This window comes from Ursus americanus, chromosome X (assembly GCF_024610735.1).
Source record: "Ursus americanus isolate L20-20 chromosome X, mUrsAme1.1.p, whole genome shotgun sequence".
NCBI lineage: Eukaryota > Metazoa > Chordata > Mammalia > Carnivora > Ursidae > Ursus > Ursus americanus.
Window position 1 is genome coordinate 339,114 of NC_142164.1, and position 27,186 is coordinate 366,299.

Genomic DNA, 27,186 nt, shown 5'->3' on the forward strand with positions numbered 1-27,186 from the left:
AATATTCTCAGTCTCTTTGCCGGGCTCTCCTCCTCTGCTTGTTCTCTAGATGTTAGAGTGCTCTGGGTCTTTCAGTCAGTAGCTGATCTTATCCAGTCTAACAATGTTAAGACATCTCTATGCTGGTAACTCCAAGGTTTATATATTTAGTTCAGATTGCTTGCTTGATACATCCACTTAGATGTCAAATAAGCATGTAACAGGATATCAAAATGAGACATCTCCTACCTTAGAATTATTTCTGAGAATTATAGGTGACAAGTACCCCCAAATTCTAAAGAGAGATTGGGAGCACCTGGCTGGCTCAGTTGGTAGAGCATGTGACTCTTGATCTCAGGGTTGTGAGTTCAAGCCCTACGTTGGGTGTAGAGATTATTTTTAAAAATTATAAAAGGTCATTTTTACCCAGTTTGAAGATCTTGGACTAAGAAAAAGAATTTTGTTGAGACGGAAACAAACCATGAGAAACTCTTAACAATAGAGATCAAAGGGAGGGTTGATGGAGGGAGGTGGGTGGGGATGGGCTAGATGAGTGATGGGTATTAAGAAGGACACATGTATGATGAGCACTGGGTATTGTATGTAAATGATAAATCAGTGAATTCTACTCCTGAAACCAGTATATGTATGTATGTATGTGTGTGTGTATACACACACGCATATTTTTATAAATATATATATATATATTTAGAGACAGAGAAGGATGCAGGGCTTAATCTCAAGACCCTGACATCATGACCTGAACTGAAGTCAAGAGTCGGACATTTAACCAGCTGAGCCACCCAGGCACCCCTACTCCTGAAACCAATATTGCATTGTACGTTAACTAACTAGAATTTAAATTAAAATTTGATGAAGAAAAAGAGATGTCAGCCCTCATATGTAGGACTTATTCAGGGACTTGTTCAGGTGGTGGCCCAAAATTAGTTCTGCAACCCTTAGCCCATCTTGCACCTCAAGCCTAAATAAAAGAAGGCTAGGAACTTACGAAATAATTTAGGTTTGAGGATTTCTTTGTAAACCATTTTTGGTGATTTGTATGTTCCCCACCCCATAATGGGAGGGAGGTTTCACCCTCATGTCAAGCTTTAGGAGAACCACTTAGAAGACTTGACGTAAGACCTCTGGAGCTCATAAGACTCTGACTAAGTTCCTGCTTTTTATCTGAAAACAACTTTCAAGGTCAGAGTCTTGGGGGAACTTCCCCTGATGGCATAATAAGGAGAGTGGGTTATAGCTGAAGCTAACTGCACGGCCACTGTTAAAACAAGATTTGTCTCAAGAAGACCCTGCCTGAGAGGTCTTCCGGCCAGGGCTAGATGACCCCAATAGAAAAAGCCTCTGCGATTGTATTGCCAGAAGCAGAAACTGAGAAGAGATATACAAGTGACAGCTGGAGAGGGCATGATTGGGAAGGAAAGAGTCTCCAAAGAACTCATATAAGTTCTCTAAGAAAGAAAGAGAAAAAATGCTGGCATGTCCCACAGTCAGGAGCTAGCAAAGCCACATTATCACTATTCTTTCCAAGAAAGATCTTGTCATCATGCCTCCTTTCCCACCCCTGTCCTTTTCTCACTAGCTCAAAGCTTAGAGGGTCAGGAGGGCAGTATGGTGACTGGGGGAGGCAGATTAGCAGAGGAAGATGAGAAAGCTGGAGGAGGGAGGGACCCTTAAATTGCAGGAGACATCAAATGCTTGATATTAAGCTAGACTAATATCACTGGACTGATACAATATTGCCAATATGTGATGGTCACTGGAAAAAATTGGGGATTTTTCAAAGTGCAAGAGGGGAAACTCCACATAACACTGGTTTTTTCCAAAGACTTTATTTATTTATTTATTTATTTATTTATTTATTTATTTATTTGACAGAGAGAGCACAAGCAGGGGGAGCAGGAGAGGGAGAAGCAGGCTCCCCACAGAGCAGGGAGCCCAATGTGGGGCTCGATTCCAGGACCCTGGGGTCATTACCTAAGCCAAAGGCAGACACTTAACCAACTTGAGCCACCCAGGTGCCCCTCCACATAACACAGTTAGAAACTATGAAAAATAAATCTCTTTCATGTTTTTGTCCCATTGAATCCACTTCATTCAATAAATCATTTGTAGGCATCTTATACCTACTATGTCTATAAGTCAGAAGTCTTGATTTTCTCTTACTTTTCTGCATCATGACCTGACTACCACCCAGTTGCACAAATGCAAACCACAGAGGTCATCCCTGGCTGCTCTCGTTTTTTTCCAACATCTGACATCATCAAGTCTTGTTGACTCTTCATCCAAAACAAGTCCCAAGTCTGTTTACTTCTTGTAAATTCCAAGTTCATCCAAACTCCTGTGGCCTACAAAGTCCTACATTTTATGTTCCCTGCCTGCCTTTATAACCTTATTTTCTATTATTCCCCTGCTCATTCACATGTTCCTCAACTATGTCAAGATTATTCCTGTCTCAGGCCTCTTCCATTTGTTTTATCTGCTTTGAATGTTATTCTACCAGATATTTGCAAATCTTGCTTCTTTTCAGTTAGTCAGATCTCTGCTCAAATGCCACCTCCTCAAAGATGCCCTTCTTTACCACTATAAAGGATTCTGTCTCCTGCTTCATCATTTTCTGGCATGCCACCATCTTTTATAGCATTTACAACAATCAGAATATTTCTTGTTTATTTCTTTATGCACTTAATTACATTCTCCAGAATATAATTTCCATGATATGTCTTGTTCGCTACATCTCCAGTGCCTAGAATATAGTAGGATCTCAACTATTAATTGAATGAATGCATGCATTGAATGAATTGCCAGAAATCTATCCTCAGAACAACCATGACACTGAGCTGGTGATAGCAGTTTAGGCATTTATTCAGTCAATTACTACTTTTTATCAATAATCACAGGGGCATGTTTTTCCATTGTGACTTTAGCCATCACTTTCATAATAGCAGGCTTTCTGGAGTACCACTCTCAAAGTGACCTTTGGGGGGCATCTCATTCTTGCAGGTCTGCTGGGTCCTACCATCCGGGCTGAGGTTCATGACACAGTGGTCATTATACTTAAGAACATGGCTTCTCATCCTGTCAGTCTTCATGCTGTTGGTGTATCCTACTGGAAAGCTTCTGAAGGTGAGTCAAATGCCCTCCTATTCTCCTGTCATCTCAGGGATAAAGGAGTATTGAATACAAGGTCCTATAGCTAGTGAATGGTGTACTCAGGATTCAAACCTAGGCCAATTTCATGATGTCAGGAGCATTGTCATTTTAGTCTAAGCCCTGAAGTTTATTATTTTTAAGATTTTATTTATTTGAGAAAGAGAGAGAGCACAGCAGGGGAGGGGCAGGGGCAGAGGCAGATGCAGAGGGAGAAGCAGGCTCCCTACTGAGCTGGGAGCCAGATATGAGGCTCGAGCCCAGGACCCTGGGATCATGACCTGAGTCGAAGGCAGATGCTTTTTTTTTTTTTTAAGATTTCATTTATTCATTTGACAGAGACAGCCAGTGAGAGAGGGAACACAAGCAGGGGGAGTGGGAGAGGAAGAAGCAGGCTCCCAACGGAGGAGCCTGATATGGGACTCGATCCCAGAACTCCAGGATCACGCCCTGAGCCAAAGGCAGACGCTTAACGACTGCGCCACCCAGGCGCCCCTTCATTCTGTTAGTAGTGTCTTTTACAAGAGCAAAAGTTTAATTTGGTTCCTATTCTCCCTTGAGGAGCCAGGCCACTGATCCTAACAATTCCACTTCAGCTGCCTTCCTATGCCCAGAAAGCTTCCTAGGGAGGATCAAGGCTCAGGGTATGGAAGTGAAATGGATTTCATCTTTTCTCTCCTTAGATTCTGACTGTCCAGACACTTCCTTTCCTTCCCCTCCCCCCAGTTTCTAAATATGGATGCCACCATGTGATAAGAGACACGTACCAGAAGCACAACCTGACTTTGTTAAAACAAACAACCTGTTTGGCCAGAGTTCCTACTTTACCTAGCTTCTCCTTAACCTTCACCTCATGTAGGAAGGGAGTAAAGGGGTGCCACAATTGACTATGATATTGTCCAGATAGACTATGGCATATATAGATCAAGAAAATTGAAGCAAATCATTAATAAACTATTAGAGCATATGCCCTATGTTGACTAATTTCTCATTCTGAAATGAGAACAAATCTAGGAGCATTTTAAAGAGGTCAGGGTTCCCACCATTCTGCAGCTGAGCATAGGGATGATTCTTTTGCACCCTAAGCCTGGAATATTACTTAGTCATTAAAAAGAATGGAAATTTTACCTAGAGGGTATTATGCTAAGTGAAATAAGTCAGAAAGAGAAAGACAAATACCATACGATTTCACTTATATGTGAAATCTATTTTTTAAAGATTTATTTATTTTAGGGGGGAAGGGCAGAGTGAGAGGGGGAGAGAGAATCTCAAGCAGATTCCCTACTGAGTGTAGAGCCCAATACAGGGCTTGATCCCACAATCCTGAGATCATGACCTGAGCTGAAATCAAGAGTTCGGATGCTTAACCAACTGCACCACTCAGTGCCCCTTACTTTGCCAAATCTTAATCTGTGGAGGTTTGTGACTTCTGACACTGAGTTGTAAAAGAACCTGCTGCTCCTGTATTATTTATGGGAACATTCACTCTTGGAGTCCTGAAGTGCCATGTAGGAAGCCTAACTCCCCCAGGTCCCTATGAGGAAGCCCAAGCCAAATAGAAAGCCCGGGTGTCAGTGTGCTGAATCCGGTTTTCAAGTCATCCCCATCCGGCTACTAGATGTGTGAATGAGAAGCCCTCCAAGTGATTCCAGCCCTCAGCTGTTTGTGTTATGCCAGCTGATGCCTTAGCTACCTCGAAGCAGAGAAGGCATCTTGCCTGTGCTCCATCTGAATTCCTGACCCACACAATCAGTGAGGGTAATACAATGGTGATTGTTTTACACCACTACATTTGGGGTAGTGATTTTTGCAGACTTCTCAACAAGAAGCTCTGTGATTTACTCTTCAACTTTTCTCTTTTCCTTGTATATCTCAAGCCCAAAAGCACTTGACAAAACTTTGGCTCAAGGGATAATTACAAAATGACTTCCTTTCAGAAGTGGATTTTTGTTGATTCAATACACTCCTGAGGATATCTTCCATGTAAAAGGCACATTGAAATCAGACAGATAGACTCCCTGAACTCTCAAATGTTACAACTGTGCTATTCCTCGTATAATAGAAAGTGAACATTACACAGAACATCTTCTGTTTAGAATATTTGCAGGTGTACAAGCTCAGATAAGACTCTGATGGAGGCAGAGATCTTCCAAACATAATACTCGTTAGTAGATAGTAAACTTAAAGCATCGTGCTTTTTTTCAGGTACCACCTACTTTACCTGGTCTTCACAAATCACTTTGTCTTCATTGTAGAATAGACTGTTATTAGCAACCTAAGCAGCCCCCAAAATCTCCTTTTCTCATTACCCACTCCAACAACTCTTCATTCTGTTTGGAATCTACCATCCACGGATACTGCTTCCCTCCTTTCCCAGCTTAGATGCCCTGGCACATCATAGACATGGCACCCTTGCATGCACTCATAAGTTCCGGCTCCTTGATCTCCATTCTATTCACTTGGATAAACCACTACCCTGGTTAAAGCTGTTCTCCACCTACTTTACTAGCAACCAAGTGAACAGCCATAGTTGAAATAAAACTATACAACCACATGAAATTGTATCACTAAGTTCATAATACCTTACCTCAGTACTACCTGGCCATCCTACTGCTACAGTTCTCCCAATCCATTCACTGTCCCTCTCCCCAAGACAGCTGTAGTGTTTTACACATTCTTGGGCTCTAATCAAACCTCCCACACCTCTTTCCCAACCCTACTATTAGGAAAAAGGATATTCATTTCTTAATGAAATGCTTCAAACAAAGAAAGGTACAGAAAATAATATAGCACACAAACATGTAACCATCACGTCACTTTGCCAAATGTTTTTTTTTTCTTTAAAGATTGATTTATTTATTAGAGAGAGCGCAGAGCCCAATGCAGGACTCAATCCCACAATCCTGAGATCATGACCTGAACCGAAACCAAGAGTTGGACAACACCCGGCTGCTCCTCACTGCCAAATCTTAATATTTTGTCATCTTTGCTCTAAGAAATTAAACATTATACAGTTGAATCCCTTTATGTATCCCCTCTGATGCCCTTCCTCCCTATTGAAATGTATCTACTACCTAGAATTTAATATCAGCCCAGGATCACACAGGCACCTACACCACACACTCCATCCCCAGGTGCCAACTCAGGTTTTTAAAAAAATTTCTACCACTCTCTGCCAAGCACAAGTATTGGTCTGATGTTGTTTCTCGATGAAGCCAGTAGTACCTAGTGCACACCGAAGAGGGTGTCCCTATACCCCAGAGAGGCTGATTTTAGAGTGGGGGCTACCCACCTGTACTTTGGAGGTGGCGTTTTCCTGCTGAAAGTTTGTAGTAGAAGTACAGGCAGAGTCGGGGCAGTGCAGGGGTATCTTGTATTGCTCTGTTGGAGAGGTCCCTCGCTCAGATGTATAGATGTTATTGGATGAGATAAAGTATAAATGGAGAGCCCCCTGAATGCTTTGGGCTGCTCTGGAACTCCAGAGACTGTTATAAATCAAGGAAGTACGGTGAAGTTACTAGAAAAATGTTTCAATAGAAGCATAAGGCATTATGTCAGTGCCTTTACATAGTCTCTACTTCTGTCCACTGAAATGACTTAGAAGCAAAGACACTTCATTAATGATGAACACATATAGTGCTCAATTTAGAATTGAAGTATCAAACTAATCCAGGCGTTAATTTTAACATCACTAAGCATGAGATAGCCAGAAAATATCTGCCCCTGATGTGATTTGCTCTTCCAGAGAAAAACCAAGTTAAAAATATTTTTAAAAAGGGCCACCTGGGTTGCTCAGTTGGTTAAGTGTCAGGCTCTAGATTTTGGCTCAGGTCATCATCTCAGGATTGTGAGATCGAGCCCCATGTCAGGCTCATGCTGGGTGTGGAGTCTGCTTAAGATTTTCTTTCTCCCACTCCCTCTGTCCCTCCCCTCCCCATCTAAAAAAAAACATTTTTAAAAATCTCTGTATCTCATCTTCCTGTGACCTTCACTAGTGCTCATTAAAAAGTCTGGGACAAAGTACATAACCAATGTATGTCTGTTGAGTTGAATTGATGTGAACTAGGTGAAAAGATGCAATGATGGAAGCAATATTATTGGTTAGAATCTGGAGGTTACAGTGAGACCCACTCAACCCCTCATGTTTTCATTAGTGGTCTACAACTTCTCTGGAATATATGAGGCTGCTTGATAGTCTTTCACATTAAGTTGCAGAAGGTCTATTTCTTGTGTAGAATCTACTGGTAACAATAAACTTACTGTTTCCTTGAGTGAACAATGGGTATGGAAAGGACAGTTTTATCCCTTCTTGCTTTAGGTGCTGAATATGAGGATCAGACCAGCCAAAAGGAGAAGGAAGATGATAAAGTCATTCCTGGTGAAAGCCATACCTATCTCTGGCAGGTCCTGAAAGAGAACGGTCCGATGGCCTCTGATCCGCCATGTCTCACCTACTCATATTTTTCTCATGTGGACCTGGTGAAAGACCTGAATTCAGGCCTCATTGGAGCCCTGCTGGTTTGCAAAGAAGGTAAGTGTGAGAAAGGATAGGACTCAAATGAAATAAGCAGGGAAGTATAAACATCTGGGTCGATTATTAAAGCATTTGTGTTCTTTCATCTAACAGAGGTTTCTTTTCCCTAGCAAAATGCCCATAGAAAGAAAATATTACAGTTTATGGGCTATCTAGTAGTGCCTTTTGTAAATTTTGTGTTAAGTTCCCTGAAAGCTTTCTGGAGATAAACACATCCAGCTGTGTCATTTGTATCCCAAAAGCATTTAAAAATTGGAGAAAAGCAGGGCACCTGGGTGGCTCAGTTGGTTAAGTCCAACTGTTGTTTTCAGCTCAGGTCTTAACCTCAGGGTCGTGAATTCGAGCCCTGCATTGGACTCTGCACTGGGCTCTGTGCTGGGTGTGGAGCCTACTTTAAAAAAAAATAGGAGAAAAGCAAACATTTATAACTTGTTTTTCTGAAAACCATCTTAAATTTAATTAAACCTGGGCTTCCTGGGTGGCTCAGTCAGTTAAGCGTCTGCCTTCGGCTCAGGTCATGATCCCAGGGTCCTGGGATGGAGCCCCGCACCGGGCTGCCTTCTCTGTGGGGAGCCTGCTTCTCCCTCTCCTTCTGCTGCTCCTCCTGCTTGTGCTCTCTATCAAATAAATAAATAAAATCTTTTTAAAAATATAGTTAAACCTGTTTTTAATTTGTAGTTTAATAGCATACACTAAATTAGGGAAGTAAACATTGCAGAATTTTCTTTAATTCTAAGTTTTTATAGTAAAATCAGCTTCATGGGACTTTTTTTTTTCCTTTAGCTATTACTGCATGTCCCCACAATTTAGTGGCTAAAAACAAAGATCATCATTTATCATTTCTCTTGGTTTTTGTGGGTCTCTCATGGAATTTAGGAGTATGTTTACTTGGTGGTCTGTCTCAGGATTTCTTTTTTTTTTTTAATGCTCTAGCCATTTATTTATTTATTTATTTATTTATTTATTTATTTATTTATTTAAGAGAGAGCAAGCATGTGCACACATGAGGAGAGAGGGGCAGAGGGAGAGGGAGAGAGAGAATCCTCAAGCAGACTCCTTGCTGAGCACAGAGCCCAACTCAGGGCTTGATCCCACGACCCATAGATCATGACCTGAGCTGAATTCTAGAGTCAGATGCTTCACCGACTGAGCCACCCAGGTGACCCAAAATGCCCTAGCCCCTTAGACTCTCCCCAAGTCTTTCTAGTCCCTGCCTTGAAGCCTTGACTTTGAAAGAGGAAAAGAAGGGCAAGAAGAGGTACCAGATCCCTGGCCAGACTGGAGACCTTGTATGAGCCACTCTACCTCTCAGAATGACAGATGGGTCTGCAGTCCTCTTGCAGTCCACTGTCTGAGGATTTCTAATGAGGCTGTAGTCAAATAGTGCTGGAGCCAAGGTCATCCTGACTGAAACTTTATTCACATGTCTGGCACCTAGGCTTGGAAGACTCAAATAGCTGGAGCTTTCCACAGGGTCTTTTCAGCATGGGAGCTACAGGGTAGCCAGAAGTTTTTTTGCATTTAAATGGACTGTATTTTTAGAGTAGTTTTAGGTTTACAGCAAAATTGAGCAGAAAGTACAGAAAATTCCCAACTACCACCTGTCCACCATCAACACACAGCCTCCCTCACTATCAACATCTTGCACCAGAGCGGTATGCTTGTTACAGTTGGTGAACGTACACTGGCATATCGTTATCAACCGAAGTCCATACTTTACATGACAGTTACTCTTGTTGGTTTACAGTCTACAGGTTTGGACAAATGTAGAATGACATGTATCCACCATTATAGTATCATACAGAATGGTTTCACTATTCTAAAAATCCTCTGTGTCCCACCTATTCATCCTTTCCTGTCCCACCCCCTAGCAACCACTGATTTTTTAAATTGTCTTCATAGTTTTGCCTTTTCCAAAATGTCAAATAGTTGGAATCATGCAGTATGTATCCTTTTCAGATTGGCTTCTTCCACTTAGTAATATGCATTTAGGTTTCCTCCATATCTTTTCATGGCTTGATAGCTTTTTTCTTTTTAGCACTGAATAATATTCTATTGTCTGGATGGACCAGAGTTTATTTACCCACTCACCAGTGAAGGACATCTTGGTTGCTTCCAAGTTTTAACAGTTATGAATAAAGCTGCTATAAACATCCATGTGCAGGTTTATATGCATACATAGTTTTCAACCCCTTTGGGTAAATGCCAAGGAGCACAATTGCTGGATCAAATGGCAAGAGTATACTTACTTTTCTAAGAAACTGCCAACCTGTTTTCCAAGGCGGCTGTGTCATTTTGTAGTCCCAGCAGCAATGAATGAGACTTCCCACTTGTTCCTCATCCTTACCAGCTTTTGGTGTTGCCAGTGTTTTGGAATTTGGCCATTCTTATAGGTATGTAGTGGTATCAAATTGCTTTAATTTGCATTTCTCTGATAACATGTGATGTGAAACATGTTTTTATTTAAAAGATTTTTATTTATTTGAGAGAGAGAGAGCACCAGCAGGGGGAGCGCAGAGGGAGAGGGAGAGGCAGAACTCCCCGCTGAGCACAGAGGCTGACACGGGGCTCAGTCCCAGGACCCCAAAATCATGACCTAAGCCAAAGTCAGATGCTTAGCTGACCAAGCCACCCAAGTGCCCCGTGAAGCATGTTTTTGTATGCTATTTGCCCTCTGTATATCTTCTTTGTTGAGGTTTCTGTTCAAATCTTTTTCCCATTTTTAAACCAGATTGTTTTCTTTTTGTTGAGTTTTAAGAGTTCTTTGTACATTTTGGATAACAGTCTATCAGATTATGTCTTTTGCAAATATTTTCTCTCAGTCTTTGTCTTGTCTTCTCTTTCTCCTGAGTAGCCAGATCTTTTATATGGTGGCTCATGCTGTCTTTTTATATGGTCCCTTTTTTAACCTGGCTTCAGAAGTTACACAGCATCCCTTCTACCTCATTGTGTTTGTTAGAATGAATCACCATGGCCAGCCCATAAAGGAGAAGGGGAATTAGACTCTGCTTTTTGATGGGAGGATAAGCAAAGAATTTGTGAACATGAACCACCATTTCTGGATGATGATGAAAATTATGATTCCAAAAGAACAAAAGGGGAGGGAGTAGAAGAAGATGACCAGAAGAGTTTATACTAGTTTCATTGAAGTATTATCTCTTATATAATAAGTTCAGTTTCATAGTCATAATTTATGACAAAGTGCTACAACCAGAGTGTGTTATTTGTGAGATGTAAATTTGTGAGATGTAAATTGTTTAATAAAACAATGAAATCACTGGGGCACCTGGGTGGCTCAGTCAGCTAAGTGTCCGACTCTTGATCTCAGCTTGGGTCTTGATCTCAGGGTCGTGAGTTCAAGCCCCATGTTGGGCTCTGCACTGCACATTGAGCCTAGTTAAAAATAAATAAATATGTAAATAAACATCAAAACATGTTTACATATAAAATAGAAATAAATTTAAAATAAAAAGAATTATTTGGCAGAAAATTGACTTAAAAAGTCAACAGAGAGGTACCTGGCTGGCTCAGTCAGTGAAACATGCAACTCTTGTTCTTGGGGTTGTAAGTTTGAGCCCCACATTGAATGTAGAGATTACTTAAAAGTCAAATCTTTTTAAAAAAATTTTTTTAAATTAAAAAATTAAATACATTTTTAAAAATGTAACATCTTTATAAAAAAGTCAACAAGAGGTTCTAGTTCTGGATAAGATGGAAAAAACATATGCCACCCTTTATCTCCCATTGAGCTCAACTATAGAACCTTGACAAAATGCATAGCCCAGGCATTTGAGAATCCTAAAAATCAAGTCGAACAAGCAGGTCAGGAAAAGGCATCAGAATTTAAAGTACCACCAAACTGGTGGATAATTTCTCTTTTTATTCTCCTTCAGTATTCCCCAAATGGGCAAAGGATGTGAATAGATATTTCTGGGGGGAGAAAAAGATATAGAAATGGTTAACAAGTATGTCAAAAGGTGCTCAATATCACTAATCATCAGGGAAAGGCAAATCAAAACCACAAAAAGATATCCCCTCACACCAGTCAGAATGGCTAAAATCAACAACACAGGAAACAACAGGTGTTGGCGAGGATGTGGAGAAAGGGGAACCGTCTTGCACTATTGGTGGGAATGCAAACTGGTGCAGCCACTCTGGAAAACAGTATGGAGGTTCCTCAAAAAGTTAAACATAGAGCTACCCTGAGACCCAGCAACTGCACTACTAGGTATCAACTGATGAATGGGTAAAAAAAGATTTGGGGTGTGTGTGTGTGTGTGTGTGTGTGTGTGTGTGTGTGTGTAGGAATATTATTATATAATGGAATATTACTCAGCCATAAAAAAAGAATGAAATATTGCCATTTGCAATGACAGGGATAGAGCTAGAGAGTATAATGCTAAGTGAAATAAGTCAGAGAAAGATAAATACCATATGATTTCACTCATGAAATTTAAGAAACAAAACAAATGAGCAAATGGGAAGGAAAAAAAAAAGAAACAGAGAGGCAAACCAAGAAACAGGTTTAACTACAGAACAAACTGATGGTTACCAGAGAGGAGGTTGGGGGGGATAAGTTACATAGGTGATGGGGATTAAAGAGGGGACTAGTGGTGAGCACTGGGTGCTGTGTGAAAGTGTTGAATCACTATATTGTACACTTGAAACTAATACTACACTGCATGTTAACTAACTGGAATTTAAATAAATCTTTAACAAATTTGTATGCTATATACTATCAGTGAAAAACTGGAAACCAAAATGTAAGAAAGTATGTTTACAATAGCTCCAAAATTTGAAAGTTTAGGTATAAATCTAACAAAACATGTACATTGTCTGTATGGTGAAAACTACAAAGTGAAAGAAATCAAACAGAGAGAAAAACTGTTTCTGTACTATTAAGATTCAACATAGTAAAGATCTCAGTTCTCCCCAGTCTGTAGATTTTCAGCAAGATTTTTTTTTTGTGGTCACAGACAAGCTGATTCTGAAATTTATATGAAAAGGCAAAAGTACTAGATTAGCTAAAATGATTTTGCAAAAGAATAAATTTGGAGTAATAATCCTGCTCAGTTTTACAATTTACTACAAAGCTGCAGTAATCATAACATGTATTAGTTAATGGAATAGACCTGTAGATCAATGATATAGAATGAAACTCCAGAAATAGATCCACACAAGTAAGCCCAATTGATTTGGTGCAAAAATAACTCAAAGGAGGTGTCTTTTCAAAAAATGGTGTTGAAACAATTAGATATCTATATGCAGTGATCCCAGACCTTACTAGTTATACAAAGAGTAACTCAAAATGAATTGTAGCTCTAAATGTAATATGTACAACCATAACACTTTTAAGAAACAAGGTAGAATATCTTCATGACCTGGGGTTAAGAGAAGGGTTCTGAGAAAACATCACAAACACAGTCCATAAAAGAAAATATTGATAAATGGGACTTTATCAACATTAATAATTTTTGCTTTTGTAATAAAAAAAACAGTGTTAAGAGAATGAAGAGACAAGCTACAGATTGGGAGGAAATATTTGCCAATCACATATCTGGCAAAGGACTGATGTGATATATATAAAAAATATATTCACAGGGGCACCTGGGTGGCACAGTCGTTAAACGTCTGCCTTCGGCTCAGGGTGTGATCCTGGCATTCCGGGATCGAGCCCCACATCAGGCTCCTCCGCTAGGAGCCTGCTTCTTCCTCTCCCACTCCCCCTGCTTGTGTTTCCTCTCTCACTGGCTGTCTCTATCTCTGTCAAATAAATAAATAAATAAATCTTTAAAATATATATATATATATATTTACAATAACCAAGATATTTTTATATGCTTTATATATGTATTATTCATGTGTATTATACGTATATATTATATAGAAAACATTTTATAAAACATGCTCTCAAATCTCAACAATAAGGAAAAAATCCAATTTTTTAAATTGGCAAAATATTTGAATAGATAATTCACTGAGGAAGATATACAAGTGCCAAATAAATACACGAAAAGATGTCCAGTATCATTGGCCATTAGGGAAATGCATATTAAAACCACAGTCAGGGGTGCCTGGGTGACTCAGTTGTCAAGCATCTGTCTTCAGCTCACATCGTGATCCCAGGGTCGTGGGATCGAGCCCCGAGTCGGGCTCCCTGCTTAGTGGGAGGCCTGCTTCTCCTTCTCCCTCTGTTTGTGTTCCCTCTCTAGCTGTCTCTCTCTCTAATAAATAAATAAAATCTTTTTTTTTTAAAACCGCAATGAAATACTGCTACATATCTATTAGAATACCTAATCTAATAATTTAAAAATTAAGCATGCTGTCAAGAATTCAGACCAACAGGAAGTCTCATACATTGTTGCTGGGGATTCACAATGGTATAGACACTCTGGAAAACAGTTTGGCAGTGTAATATTGTGATTTAAATACCGTATATATTTGGTTTTCATCTCCTTCCTGGTAGAGCTTCTAAAACCCTTGAGATTTTCTGTGATGAGAGCAATAAAGATGTCTTTTGTTATGTTAGTGAGGTGATTTTTGGACCATGCACCTAAAGATGGGGCTGATTGCCTGTAGTGATTAGAGGACTGAAATTTTCTTTCAGTCCCAACCTCCCTAGTTCCCCACCCCTCCCCCAGGAGGGGAGAGAGAGTTCAGTCACCGATGGCTAATGATTTAATCAGTTGTGCCTATGGAATGAAGCTTCCATAAAAAAACCAAAGGACAGGGTTCAAAGAGCTCCCAGATTGGTGAACACCAGGAGATTTGAGGAGAGTGACATACCTGGAGAGGGCATGGGAGCTCTGCATCTTTTCCCCATAACTTGCCCTATACATCTCTTCCATCTGGCTGTTTTTTAGTTATATCTTTTTTGAATGAACTGGTGATCTGTAACATGCTTCTCTGAGTTCTGTGAGCTGCTCTAGCAAATTAATGGAACCCAAGAAGGGAGTTTTTTTTAACCTCTGATCTGTAGAGGTTGGTCAGAAGCACAGGTGATGACTTGGACTTTCAACTAGCATCTGACGTGTGGGTGCAGGGAAGTCTTGTAGAACTGAGCCCTTAACCTGTGGGAATCTACACCATCTCCAGGCAGATAGTTTCAGAATTAAGTTAAATTGTAGGACACCCAGCTGATGTCACATAATTGCTTGGTGGTAGGGAAAAAAACCATATACACTGGAATTGGTGTCACAATTATAGGCAGTTTCTTATAAAGGTAAATATACACTTAATTTCCATTCCTGAGTACCCCAGACAAATGAAAACTTAATATTCCCATAAAAATCTGTATGTACATTAATGTTCACAGCAGCTTTATTTGTAATGGCTAAGAACTGGAAACAACCTAAATGTCCTTCAAAAGTGAATGGTTAAACAAACTGGTACATTCATATCATGAAATACTCCTCATCAATAAAACAGAATGAAGTACTGATACATGCAACAAAATGGATGAATCTCAAAGGCATTATACTGAGTAAAAAAGCCAATCTCAAAGGTTATATATTGTATGGTTCCACTTATATGACAATCTCAAAAATACAAATATATTGCAGTGGGGAACAGATCAGTGGTTGCCAAGGGTATGACCATACGTATGACTGTCTCTTTCTCCATGACTATATATGTGTCTATAAAGGGATAGAAGGAGGGAGTTTTTTGGGATGTTGGAACTGTTCTGTGTCTTGATGGTTGATGGTTTCATGAATCTATACATGCATTAAGAATCATAGACTTAGGGGCGCCTGGGTGGCACAGCGGTTAAGCGTCTGCCTTCGGCTCAGGGCGTGATCCCGGCGTTCTGGGATCAAGCCCCACATCAGGCTCCTCTGCTGTGAGCCTGCTTCTTCCTCTCCCACTCCCCCTGCTTGTGTTCCCTCTCTCACTGGCTGTCTCTATCTCTGTCAAATAAATAAATAAAATCTTTTAAAAAAAAAAAGAATCATAGACTTAGACACCAAAAGTAAAAGTCAATTTCACTATTTGGTAATTTTAAAAATAAAAAGAATTCAAATGTGTTCAGACAGCTTTACCTGTATTTTAAATTTGTATAAGTGAGTTACTTTCTTTGTCCAATCAAAGATTTACTTTCAAGTGTCAAGGGTACAAGAAAGAAGGAGAATGTCATAAACAAAAATCTTCCTTCTTAAAGTAAGCCTGCAAAGAAAATTTCCCAATCACTCTCTCACACCATACACAAAAATAAACTCCAAATGGATGAAAGACCTTGATGTGAGACAGGAATCCATCAAAATCCTAGAGGAGAACATAGGCAGCAACCTCTACGACATCGGCCAAAGCAACCTTTTTCATGACACATCTCCAAAGGCAAGAGAAACAAAAGATAAAATGAACTTGTGGGACTTCATCAAGATTAAAAGCTTCTGCACAGCCAAGGAAACAGTCCAAAAAACTAAGAGGCAGCCCACGGAATGGGAGAAGATATTTGCAAATGACACTACAGATAAAAGACTGGTATCCAAGATCTACAAAGAACTTCTCAAACTCAATACATGAGAAGCAAATAAACAAATCATAAAATGGGTAGAAGATATGAACAGACACTGTTCCAATGAGGACATACAAATGGCTAACAGACACATGAAAAAATGTTCAAAATCATTAGCCATCAGGGAAATTCAAATCAAAACCACACTGAGATACCACCTTATGCCAGTTAGAATGGCAAAAATAGACAAGGCAAGAAACAACAATTGCTGGAGAGGATGTGGAGAAAGGGGATCCGTCCTACATTGTTGGTGGGAATGCAAGTTGGTACAGCCACTCTGGAAAACAGTGGGGATGTCCCTTAAAAAGTTAAAAATTGAGCTACCCTATGACCCAGCCATTGCACTACTGGGTGTTTACCCCAAAGATACAGACGTAGTGAAGAGAAGGGCCATATGCACCCCAATGTTCATAGCAGCATTGTCCACAATAGCTAAATGGCAAAATCGTGGAAGGAGCCGAGATGCCCTTCAACAGATGACTGGATTAAGAAGTTGTGGTCCATATATACAATGGAATATTACTCAGCCATCAGAAAGAACGAATTCTCAACATTTGCTGCAACATGGACGGCACTGGAGGAGATAATGCTAAGTGAAATAAAGTCAAGCAGAGAAAGACAATTATCATATGGTTTCTCTCATCTATGGAACGTAAGAACTAGGAAGATGGGTAGGAGAAGAAAGGGATAAAGAAAGGGGGGTAATCAGAAGGGGGAATGAAGCATGAGAGACTATGGACTCTGAGAAACAAACTGACGGCTTCAGAGGGGAGGGGGGTGGGGGAATGGGATAGGCTGGTGATGGGTAGTAAGGAGGGCACGTATTGCATGGTGCACTGGGTGTTATACACAACTAATGAATCATTGAACTTTACATCAAAAACCAGGGATGTACTGTATGGTGACTAACATAATATAATAAAAAAAAAAAGAAAGAAAATTTCCCAATCAAATGAAGAAATATAATGCTAAGAAAGACAACCAACAACAAAAAAAGAAAGACAACCGACAAATTCAATAATTAAAGCATGAAACAAGTTCATTTGTAACATTAACAATTTTTTTAATGATTTTTTATTATATTATGTTAGTCACCATACAGTATATCCCCGGTTTCCGATGTAAAGCTCGATGATTCATTAGTTGCATATAACACCCAGTGCACCATGCAATACGTGCCCTCCTTACTACCCATCACCGGTCTATCCCAATCCCCCACCCCCCTCCCCTCTAAGGCCCTCAGTTTGTTTCTCATAGTCCATAGTCTCTCATGCTTCATTCCCCCTTCTGTTTACCCCCCCTTTCTTTATCCCTTTCTTCCCCTACCAATCATCCTAGTTCTTATGTTCCATAGATGAGTGTAACATTAACAATTTGAAATATTGGTATACATAGTATTCACTTAAAGTATGATTATAGGTGTTTAATATTGATCATTGTTATTTTGGTCATAATACTTGGCAAAAGTAAAAAAAGTTAAAAGCATAATAGAAATTATCTATATTTAATTGCCTATATTCCAAGAACAGTATTTACAGTTTTTGCAATATTTCTCTTTTGTGTTGTTCTGAATAAATGCATATATGTATGAAATATGATTATATGGGCTTATATTTTGCATGTTTCTTTAATTTCATTTTTTTGAGTAATTCATTTTTTAATGAAAAAAAAACATTTTTCTTGTATTTTACATAAGTACTGGTCTGCAGCAAAATTGAAATGAAAAAAAGTCGTTTACCCCAAATAGTTTTAGAAGCACTGGTATAGGACATCTGACACCAAAGAAGCAATACTATGGTAAAGTTAACAGAAGGCCAAGAGACAAAGCAGCAGATGAAGTGATGTCTCCTCCTAGTGTTGATTTCCTATAATAGGATTCTCAGTAGAAGATAAATGTTCTCACTTCTTTTTCAGGGAGTCTGGCCAAAGAAAGGACACAGATCTTGCATGAATTTGTACTACTTTTTGCTGTATTTGATGAAGGTTAGTGAGCTGCAATCTGAAATTGGGGCTCCTGAAAAAATAGAATATATTAATTTAATCTGGTATTTGAGAATGAGGGCTGCTATTGTCCAGAGGAAGTGATTATAGAAAGATCATAACCTACTGTTCAGGAATGAAGGGGATGGGGATGAAACTGAATTTCAAGAAAAAAATACAGCCTGAGTTCCATTGGGAGCTATCAGGTAAGAAGATAGAGGAGCTAGGTAACAGGCTGGGCTCATCTCCCTCATTAAATCCATTAACAAAGACCTTTAGCTCTAATTTTTAAATTCTTTCTCTTATCATTTTCAGAAAATTTTATTTATTTTTTAATTTAAATTTTAAAAAGATTTTTAGTTGAAGTATAGTTGACATATTAGTTTCAGGTGTACAGAATAGTGATTTGATTATATACATTATGAAATGCTCACCATAAGTATATTGCAGTAGTATTGACTATATTCCCTAGGCTGTACTTTCATCCCTGTGACTTACTTATTTTATAACTGGAAATTTGTACCTCCTTAACCCCCTTCACCTATTTGCACATCCCCCAACCCCCCCCCCCCGTCAACCACCAATTTTTTCTCTGTGTTTGTGGGTTTGTTTCTGCTTTGTTTTGATTTTTAGATTCTACGTAAAAGTGAAGCAATACATTATTTCTCTTTCTCTGACTTATTTCACTTAACAAAAGTGAAATACTCTTTAGGTCCATTCATGTTGCTTCAAATGGCCAGATCTCATTCTTTTTTATGGCATATATATACACACACATACCACCTGTTCTTTATCCATTCATCTATGGATGGACACTTGGGCTGCTTCCATATCTTGGCTATTGTAAATAATGCTGCAGTTAACATAGGGGTGCATATATCCCATTGAATTAGTGGTTTTGTATTTTGGGGGTAAGTACCCAGAAGTGGAATTACTGGATCATAGGGTAGTTCTATTTTTAACTTTTCGAGGACCCTCCATACTGTTTTCCACAGTGGCTGCACCAGTTTGCATTCCCAAAAATAGTGCACAAGGCTTCCTTTTTCTCCACACCTAGCCAACACCTGTTATCTCTTGTCTTTTTGATACTAGCCATTTTTGAGTAACGTGAGGTGGTATCTCATTGCAGTTTTGATTTGTATTTCCCTGACGATTAGTAATTTAGTTGAGCATCTTTTCATGTGTCTTTTTAAGACAAATTTTTAAAATATGAATATTTAAGGAGTACAACGTGATTTGATATAAAAAAGATAATAAAATGGTTACTATAGTCAAGCTAATCAACATATCTGTCTCCTCACATAGTTACTATTTTGTGTGTGTGATGAGTGCTCCTATATATAACCTACTCCCTTAGCGTATTTTCAGTGTTCAGTACAGTAGTATTAACCGTAGTTATCACACCTGTATAGTAGATCCCTGGAACTTACTCATCTTAAAACTGGTGCAGTTGGTTGAGTGTCCAAGTCTTGGCTTCATCTCAGGTCATGATCTCAGGGTCGTGAGATTGAATGTCTGTGTCGGGCTCCATGCTCAGCAGGGGGTCTGCTTGAAGATTCTCTCCCTCTCTCTCTTCCCCTCCCCCTCTCTCTAAAAAATAAATCTTTAAAAAGGTACTGAAAGTTTGTACTCTTTAGACAACAATTCCCCATTCCCCCCACCCCTCTGCTCCTGGCAACCAGCATTCTACCATGTGCTTCTATTTGGCAAGTTACTTAACCTCTCTGTGTCTCAGTTTCCTATTGAAAATTGAAATAGTAGTACTTTCTTCATAGGATAGTTGTGGGGATTAAGTACATGATTTAAATAAGGTAACTTAGAACGTTATGTGGTGCAGAGTAGGTCCTCACTCCTAATATAATCTGCCACCTCCTCCTCCTAATATAATCATTATATACACAACAACATGATCATCTTCTCTCCCATCTTATCCTCCCACACTGCCTCTTCTGAATTGAGGACCCCATCATCTCTCTCCTGACTAGTCTCCCTATCTTTTCCTGTCCCCTGACACTCCATTATTGTTGATGACCTGTCTAGCCTCACTCTGCTCCTCTTCCTGCCTCATTGTACAGGAAAAAAAACTTAAGTTTTTCCTTCTCCTTCCAGTCTGGGTTGGATGCCTCTTTATATGTTTCTACGGCACCTGGAGTTTCCTCCTTATCACACTAAATCACCATTGCCTGCTTCTTTGGTTTTATATCCCTTTCCCTTCAAGTAAAGTGAAGTTCCTTCTCGTCTCTGCATCTGTGTTAGCTGTTCTAATCTCTGTTACATTAGTCCTCACTCTGTTATAATTGTCAGCTTCTCTATTCAAGCTAAATTGTAAGCACATTAAAGGCAGAGACTGTGTTTTCTCTGTCCTCAGTGCTTAGCACTCAACGGTGCTCAGTAAATATGTTTGGATGAATGAATGAATGATTAGTAGATGAACAGATAAAGGAACTTATGAGAACTCCCCAAAGGCTGGGTGCTTCAGAAACTTTCAGCATTAGCTGCCAGTCCTTTACACAAAGGGATAACTTCAGGGAGATGGCTGTCCCATAATAATATTAACAGTGCTTTCATTGTTATTAATTTCATGGAGGAGGTTGGTGGAAAGCTTTCAGGTTCTTGAGTTTTCATTACTACAATCTGAATGAAGCAATTAGAAGGGGGCAGGGACTGAGAGCCTTTTTCCAAAATGATTTTCATCTGTTCCCTTTTAAATGAGTCAATGAATGAATAGAATGAAATCCTCGTGGCACAAACTAACCAATATTCTCCCTTCTAGTTATCATTTGCCATCATCCCTTCCCATCTACTGTCATGGACAAATATAGGGAGAAATAATCAATTTGAGCAAGAAATGTCTGCCTTTTGGAAATTGTCTTCTGCCTTTCTCTTACTAACTTTGAGGGCAAGTCATCCATGCCTACTGTGCTGACAGCAATGCTTAAGGTGTGAGCAGTCTTTGCCCCATGGGAGGGATGGAAGGAGGGAGGAAGGGTGATTCATGAGACAGACACTTAGCTGGCCCTATATTTGCCTCTTCTCTCAACAGGGAAAAGTTGGCACTCAGAAACAAATGAGTCTTTGGGTCCTGCATCTGCTCAGGTCCAGCATGAAATGCACACAGTCAATGGCTATGTAAACAGGTCTCTGCCAGGTAGGTGCACACCTGCTCAAGTATCCTCAGGGTCAGGGCACCTGGGTGGCTCAGTCAGTTAACCATCTGGCTCTTGGTTTCAGCTCAGGTCATGATCTCAGGGTCATGAGATGGAACCCTGCTTTGTGCACTGCCCTCAATGGGGAGTCTGCTTAAGATCCTCCCCCCAACCCCTTCCTCCGTGCATGCTCTCTCATGCTGTCTCTCAAATAAATAAATAAAATCTTTTTAAAAAAATCCTCAGGGTCTTCTGCATTCACCACTAGAGCTCTCTTTTCTGGTTCTCCTCAGACAGCTCTGTATCCCAAGGAAAGCCCACTGAATTCTGGCCTCTCGTGTGGTCTTAAACTGGAGTGGCTGATTCTTCTTCCAGTCACCTAAAACTGAAGGCCTGCCCATGTACACAGAACTCACAGATTTCTCTTTCCTTTTGCTTAAATATAGGTGGGCAGTCAAGGATGAACAAATATTTAAGGGAAACCTGAACCATGAAAGGGATAGGCAAGATAAACAAAAAAATAATAATAATCCCAGAGGAAAAAGAGATAATACTTAGAAGAAAACTTGTCAAAAGGTCTACTTAGTATTTTCATAAAGATTCAAGAAGATACTGCATCAATAAAGTAATAATATGATTCTGTGAAACAGAAACAATCGAACCAAGAGTATGCTCACAAAAGTTAGGAATATGAATGTCAAAATAGAAACTCAATAGAAGGTAGTTAGAATAGAGAAAATCTCCCAGAAAGTAAAACAAAAATAGATTTGGAATACATTTTAAAACGGATTTTAAAAATCAAAGAAATGATAGAAGAAAGTGTTAAGGATGAAAATATTAGAGTCTTCATATTCAAATTTCCCAGCAGGATAAATAAAAAAAGATCCCCACACAAAATTATGATTGTGAAATTTCAGAGAACAAAGAGAAGATGTTAAAGCTTTCCCCTGGGAGAAACAGGTCCCATACAAAGACATGAGAACTAAATTGGCAATACCATTCAGAGCTTTCTAGGCCTTAATAGTGTTTGGACTTGAGACAGACGAGATAATGGTAGCTAGCTTGTATTAAGATGCTGGGGTTAGTAATGATGGTGAAAAAATATGTATATTTGAAAGCTTCAGGAGTCAAAATATGATACAGCTGTGCCCTAGTAGTTAACAGTGTGAGATCTAAACATACAGCTGCTTGGGTGCCAATTTGAGCAAGTTAATTAACCTCTCTGGGTATCGGTTTCCTCTCCTGATAACAATAGTTTCTACATTCATATAGTTACTGGAGGTGAATGAGTTAAAACTTGTAAAATAGTTTGGACAGTGCTTGATATAAAACAAGTGCTCAGTAAATATTAGTATTATTAATTATATTGCCATAATTAGTGTCAGACTGGATTTAAGAAGTGAGAGTGGTGAGAAGAATAACTCTCACTTGCATAATTTTGATATTTTTCAAAGAGAAAATATTTACTAAGAAGAGAATAAGCCTAGGCCTGAGTCCTAGGTGATCCGTCATTTAATGAAGGGTCAGGAAAGCAGGGAGAAGGAACTATCTAAACAATAGGGGAACAAAACCCAGAGAGGTATTGGCATAGAGGTCAAGGGAGGAAGAGAATCTCAAGAAGGAATGAGTGGTCACCAGGTGCAGATGATTGAAAAGTGTCCATTGGATTTAACAGCACAGCACTCATTGGTGACCTTGGCAAGAGCTATTGGTTTGGCAGTACCCCAGCATCCTTGGAAAGTCAGTAAAAAAATTTGAAGGTCAGTTTGTCCATCCTATCCTAGAAAGTGTTTTCCATTTCAAATTCTCTACTTCTTGACCATAACTGTCTTATTCCTATGTTATAGGTCTGACTGGATGTCACAAGAGATCAATCTATTGGCATGTGATTGGAATGGGCACCACCCCTGAAGTGCACTCAGTTTTTCTTGAAGGTCACACATTTCTTGTGAGGAATCATCGCCAGGCCTCCCTAGAGATCTCACCAATAACTTTCCTTACTGCTCAGACATCCCTGATGGACCTTGGCCAGTTTCTACTGTTTTGTCATATCCCTTCTCACCAACATGGTAATGTCTGTTGATCTTAAAAATGAGTATCATAAATATTCATTTCTTCTTTTACTGTCCACTGTCCAGTATAAGATTTTATCTTGAATGTAAGAGGGCTTGAGTGTTAGTAGTGCTGGTGAATTTTTAGTTTAAATGACTATGATAGTGGAGGGGAGACATTTTAGGGACTAATGAGGTGGTGAAAGTGGGGAGGACAGTATATCGTTGGTTTCCTGGCTGGATACCATTACTTAGGCTTTAATAATATGGAGAGAGGGATTGTAGGTCATAGCTGAAGAGATGGATTTTTTTAAAGATTTTATTTGTTTGACACAGAGAGAGTACAAGCAGGGGGAGTGGCAGAGGGAGAGGGAGAAGCAGGCTCCCCGCCAAGGAGGGAGCCCAATGTGGGGCTCGATCCCAGGACCCTGGGATCATGTCCTGAGCGGAAGGCAGACGCTTAATGACTCAGCCACCCAGGCGCCCCTGAAGAGATGGTTTATGAGAAACTTACAGAAATAAAAAAAGCCCAACATTGCCTAGGTTCTAATCATAAGGGCTGCAGGCTAGCAGTAGTGATGCCCAGAGCAATAAATAGCAAAGAAAAGAGGATATGGCAGTACTCACTGTGAAAGACCACACTACTGCTCTACATGGAGGCACTCCATCAATACCGGCAAGGAGATGAGAGACATGGGAAATACAGAGCCTGTCAGGGATAGCAGACAATGTGGGAGTGGAGTTGGTGAGCATATGTGAAACACCACGTGAGGTTTTCAAAGACTCCTTAATGAGGACTTTGCAAAGGGTTAAAGGTCCTGTCTGAGCAAGTTGGGACAATAATACTTCCGGTTTCAAATTATTGTTAATGTGACTTCATTTGTAACTAGACTAAAAATTCATATAACATGATCATCCCACCCCCATTTTCCTTCTTGTATATTTACTCTACTAACTCTTAACATTGGATAAATCTAACATCCATCTTTGTCTTCTCCTCCGTTGTGGCCCATGAGGGTTGTTGGAGAAACATGTTGAGGAGGCCTAATCTTTGTGTCTAACCACACTTGTTTGCTCTAGCACTCTTGTATTACCCCCTCTTCAGATTCCTTGCTTGCCTTGGAGAAGAGATTTGATCTTGCCATGTATCCACCTTGTTTATACTCCTCTGTAGTGATGAAGAATAGGGACCTCTCTTCCTCATCTGTTACATAATATTTATGAGACTTTTGACAAGATGTTAGGGGACAAACAAAATTGATCCTATAGGTTTACTTGTGTGCAGGTTAGTTGTTACCCAGTTTGAGGAGTTTATTTTATGTTTTGTTTTATTATTTTGACTTTTTCCCACTGATTTTAATCCTCATTTTTCAGAAAAATGCTTTGTCTTATTGGACCACAGACAAAACCTTTTATTTTTAGATCTAGAATGGACCGCAGACTAGTTGTTTGCTGCTCCTGAAATCTACCATATTCCCCATCATCTAGTAAATACGTCTGCCTTTCTTAGTATTGATTTTCAAAATAGCCCTATAGCATACATTGGGTGGGAATTATTACTATCCACATATTATAAAGCCAAAGATGAGATTGAGATTGTTGAATAGACTTGCTGTAGGCCTTACAACTAGTCACAGGCACACATGCTCTAAAAATATATAACATATATCTCCTTAACTCTAAGTTGTACCTTTTCATGTTTTTATGAACTTGGAATGTCTTAAAATTTATATCTACACTGACATTTTTCCTAATAAACTTATTAAATCAACGGTCTGTATCATAATCCGATGGAGTACATATAGAAATCATTAGGTAACTGGCAGAATGAGGAGTTGGTCTGACCTAGGCATCCAAATGCTGAAAATATAATTAGGAAATTGGAGAATGATAAGTTCAGAGCCAGTTCCAGAAGGGAAATATTCATACATCTTATAAGAGCAAATGAGTGAGTCTTGAAAAATGGATAAAACATATACTGGAGGAGAATCAGGCAGAAGGGAAATGGTGAGTGCAAAGATCATAGGAAGAAACCAGCAAGTGCCAGCTACAGGGAAGGTAATCCCTATAGGAGAGTGGCAAGATAAGGGTATTGGTGTGGGGGCAGGGAACACTTAGGAGAGGGTCTTGAAGGCCTAATGAGAGACAATGAAGTTGTAGAAGTTAAGGCAAGTCTTATAGGAATCTGACATTGTTTGGTTTGTCTGACCCCAGGTGGTATGGAAGCTTATGTCAAAGTAGATAGCTGCCCAGAGGAACCCCAACTACGGATGAAAAATAATGAAGAAGACGAAGATTATGATGATGATCTTTATGACTCTGACATGGATGTGGTTAACTTTGATGATGACAACTCTTCTCCCTTTATCCAAATCCGCTCAGTTGCCAAGAAGCATCCTAAAACTTGGGTCCACTATATTGCTGCTGAAGAGGAGGACTGGGACTATGCTCCCTCAGGCCCCAATGCCAATGATAGGTAAGCACTTTTAAGCTCTTGATGTGAACTCTTCCACATTTTTAAAAGGTTATTCCCAATTATTCAAAACAACAAATCTTCAAGCCATGTTTATGGTTAGGTACAGATATGGAATCAAATAATAGGTAGCCTTACTAACATAGCTAAGCATCAGGGATACTTGTATTTTTCTCATGCCTTTCCATCAATTAAATCATTTCAGCTGTTTTAGAACTGGATTTAAGCCACATGTCCTCTACCTAGAATTCTCCATCCCAACATCTCATCTATTTGTGTCTCATGCAGAAGTTACAAAAATTTGTATTTGAACAATGGTCCTCAGCGGATTGGTAGGAAGTACAAAAAAGTCCGATTTATGGCATACACAGATGAAACATTTAAGACTCGTGAAGCTATTCAGTATGAATCAGGAATCCTGGGACCTTTACTTTATGGAGAAGTTGGAGACACACTGTTGGTAAGTTGAGGAAGAGAAATAAGGTTGGGTAATTATGAAGACAAAGTCTGGAGAATTTTGAGTTTCTAAAAGCTTCATAATTCAGTCTTATGTTCCAATGGATGTGATCTTCTAAAAATTATAAATGTTATACAAATAATATAGGTTATAAATTTGTTTTAAAAATGCGAGTATATAGAATACAAATTTAATGCCACCTATTAAACCTGTCACCCCTTTGAAACACTCATTACACAGTCTTTGATACATATCCTTATATAGTTTTTCCCACTAATTATATAGTACAGGAATCAGCAGACTATGGCCTGTGAGCCTAATTTGGTTCATAGTGTGTTTTTGGACAGGTGTGAACTTAGAAGGATTTTACCTTTTCATTTTTTTAAAGGTTTTATTTATTTATTTGAGAGTGTGAGCAAATAAGAGAGAGTATGAGTGGCGGGGAGGAGCCGAGGGGCAAGGAGAAGCAGACTCCCCACTGAACTGGAATCCCCACACAGGGCTCAATCCTGGCATAAATCCCAGGACCCCAAGATCGTGACCTGAGCTGAAGGCATATGCTTAACCCACTGAGCCACCCAGGCACCCTGGATTTTATCTTTTTAAAGAGTTGTAAAGAAAAAAATAATAATAATAAGACAAACATGTGACAGAGACTAGATATGGCTATATGGCTCACAAAGTCTAGAACATTTACTGTCTGGCCCTTTCCAGAAAATGTTTGCTGACCCCTGATATAGGATAAGTATTAAGAAGGCTTATGCTGGGGCGCCTGGGTGGCTCAGTCATTAAGCGTCTGTCTTCAGCTCAGGGAGTGATCCCAGAGTCCTGGGATCGAGCCCCGCATCAGGCTCCTCCGCTGGGAGCCTGCTTCTTCCTCTCC

General features: G+C 39.6%; 1 protein-coding gene across 8 annotated transcripts in view; it reads left to right on the forward strand.

Annotated features, from left to right (window-relative positions):
- The window catches only part of F8 (coagulation factor VIII), a 129,655-nt gene that overhangs the window by 21,510 nt on the left and 80,959 nt on the right, over positions 1-27,186 (forward strand). For 5 of the 8 annotated variants that reach the window (XR_015723442.1, XR_015723443.1, XR_006778043.2 and 2 more), the window contains exons 5-11: positions 3,001-3,123; positions 7,466-7,678; positions 18,111-18,179; positions 21,220-21,324; positions 23,170-23,391; positions 25,588-25,849; positions 26,135-26,306. Coding sequence is in view for 5 of the 8 variants with exons in the window: in XM_045788965.2 (XP_045644921.2) it covers positions 3,001-3,123; positions 7,466-7,678; positions 18,111-18,179; positions 21,220-21,324; positions 23,170-23,391; positions 25,588-25,849; positions 26,135-26,306 (1,166 nt within the window). In the remaining 3 variants the exon portion in view is untranslated. Of the gene's footprint in view, positions 1-3,000; positions 3,124-7,465; positions 7,679-18,110; positions 18,180-21,013; positions 21,117-21,219; positions 21,325-23,169; positions 23,392-25,587; positions 25,850-26,134; positions 26,307-27,186 lie in introns of those variants that run through there. The other 3 variants (XM_087860186.1, XM_045788964.2, XM_045788966.2) reach the window with 3 other exon arrangements.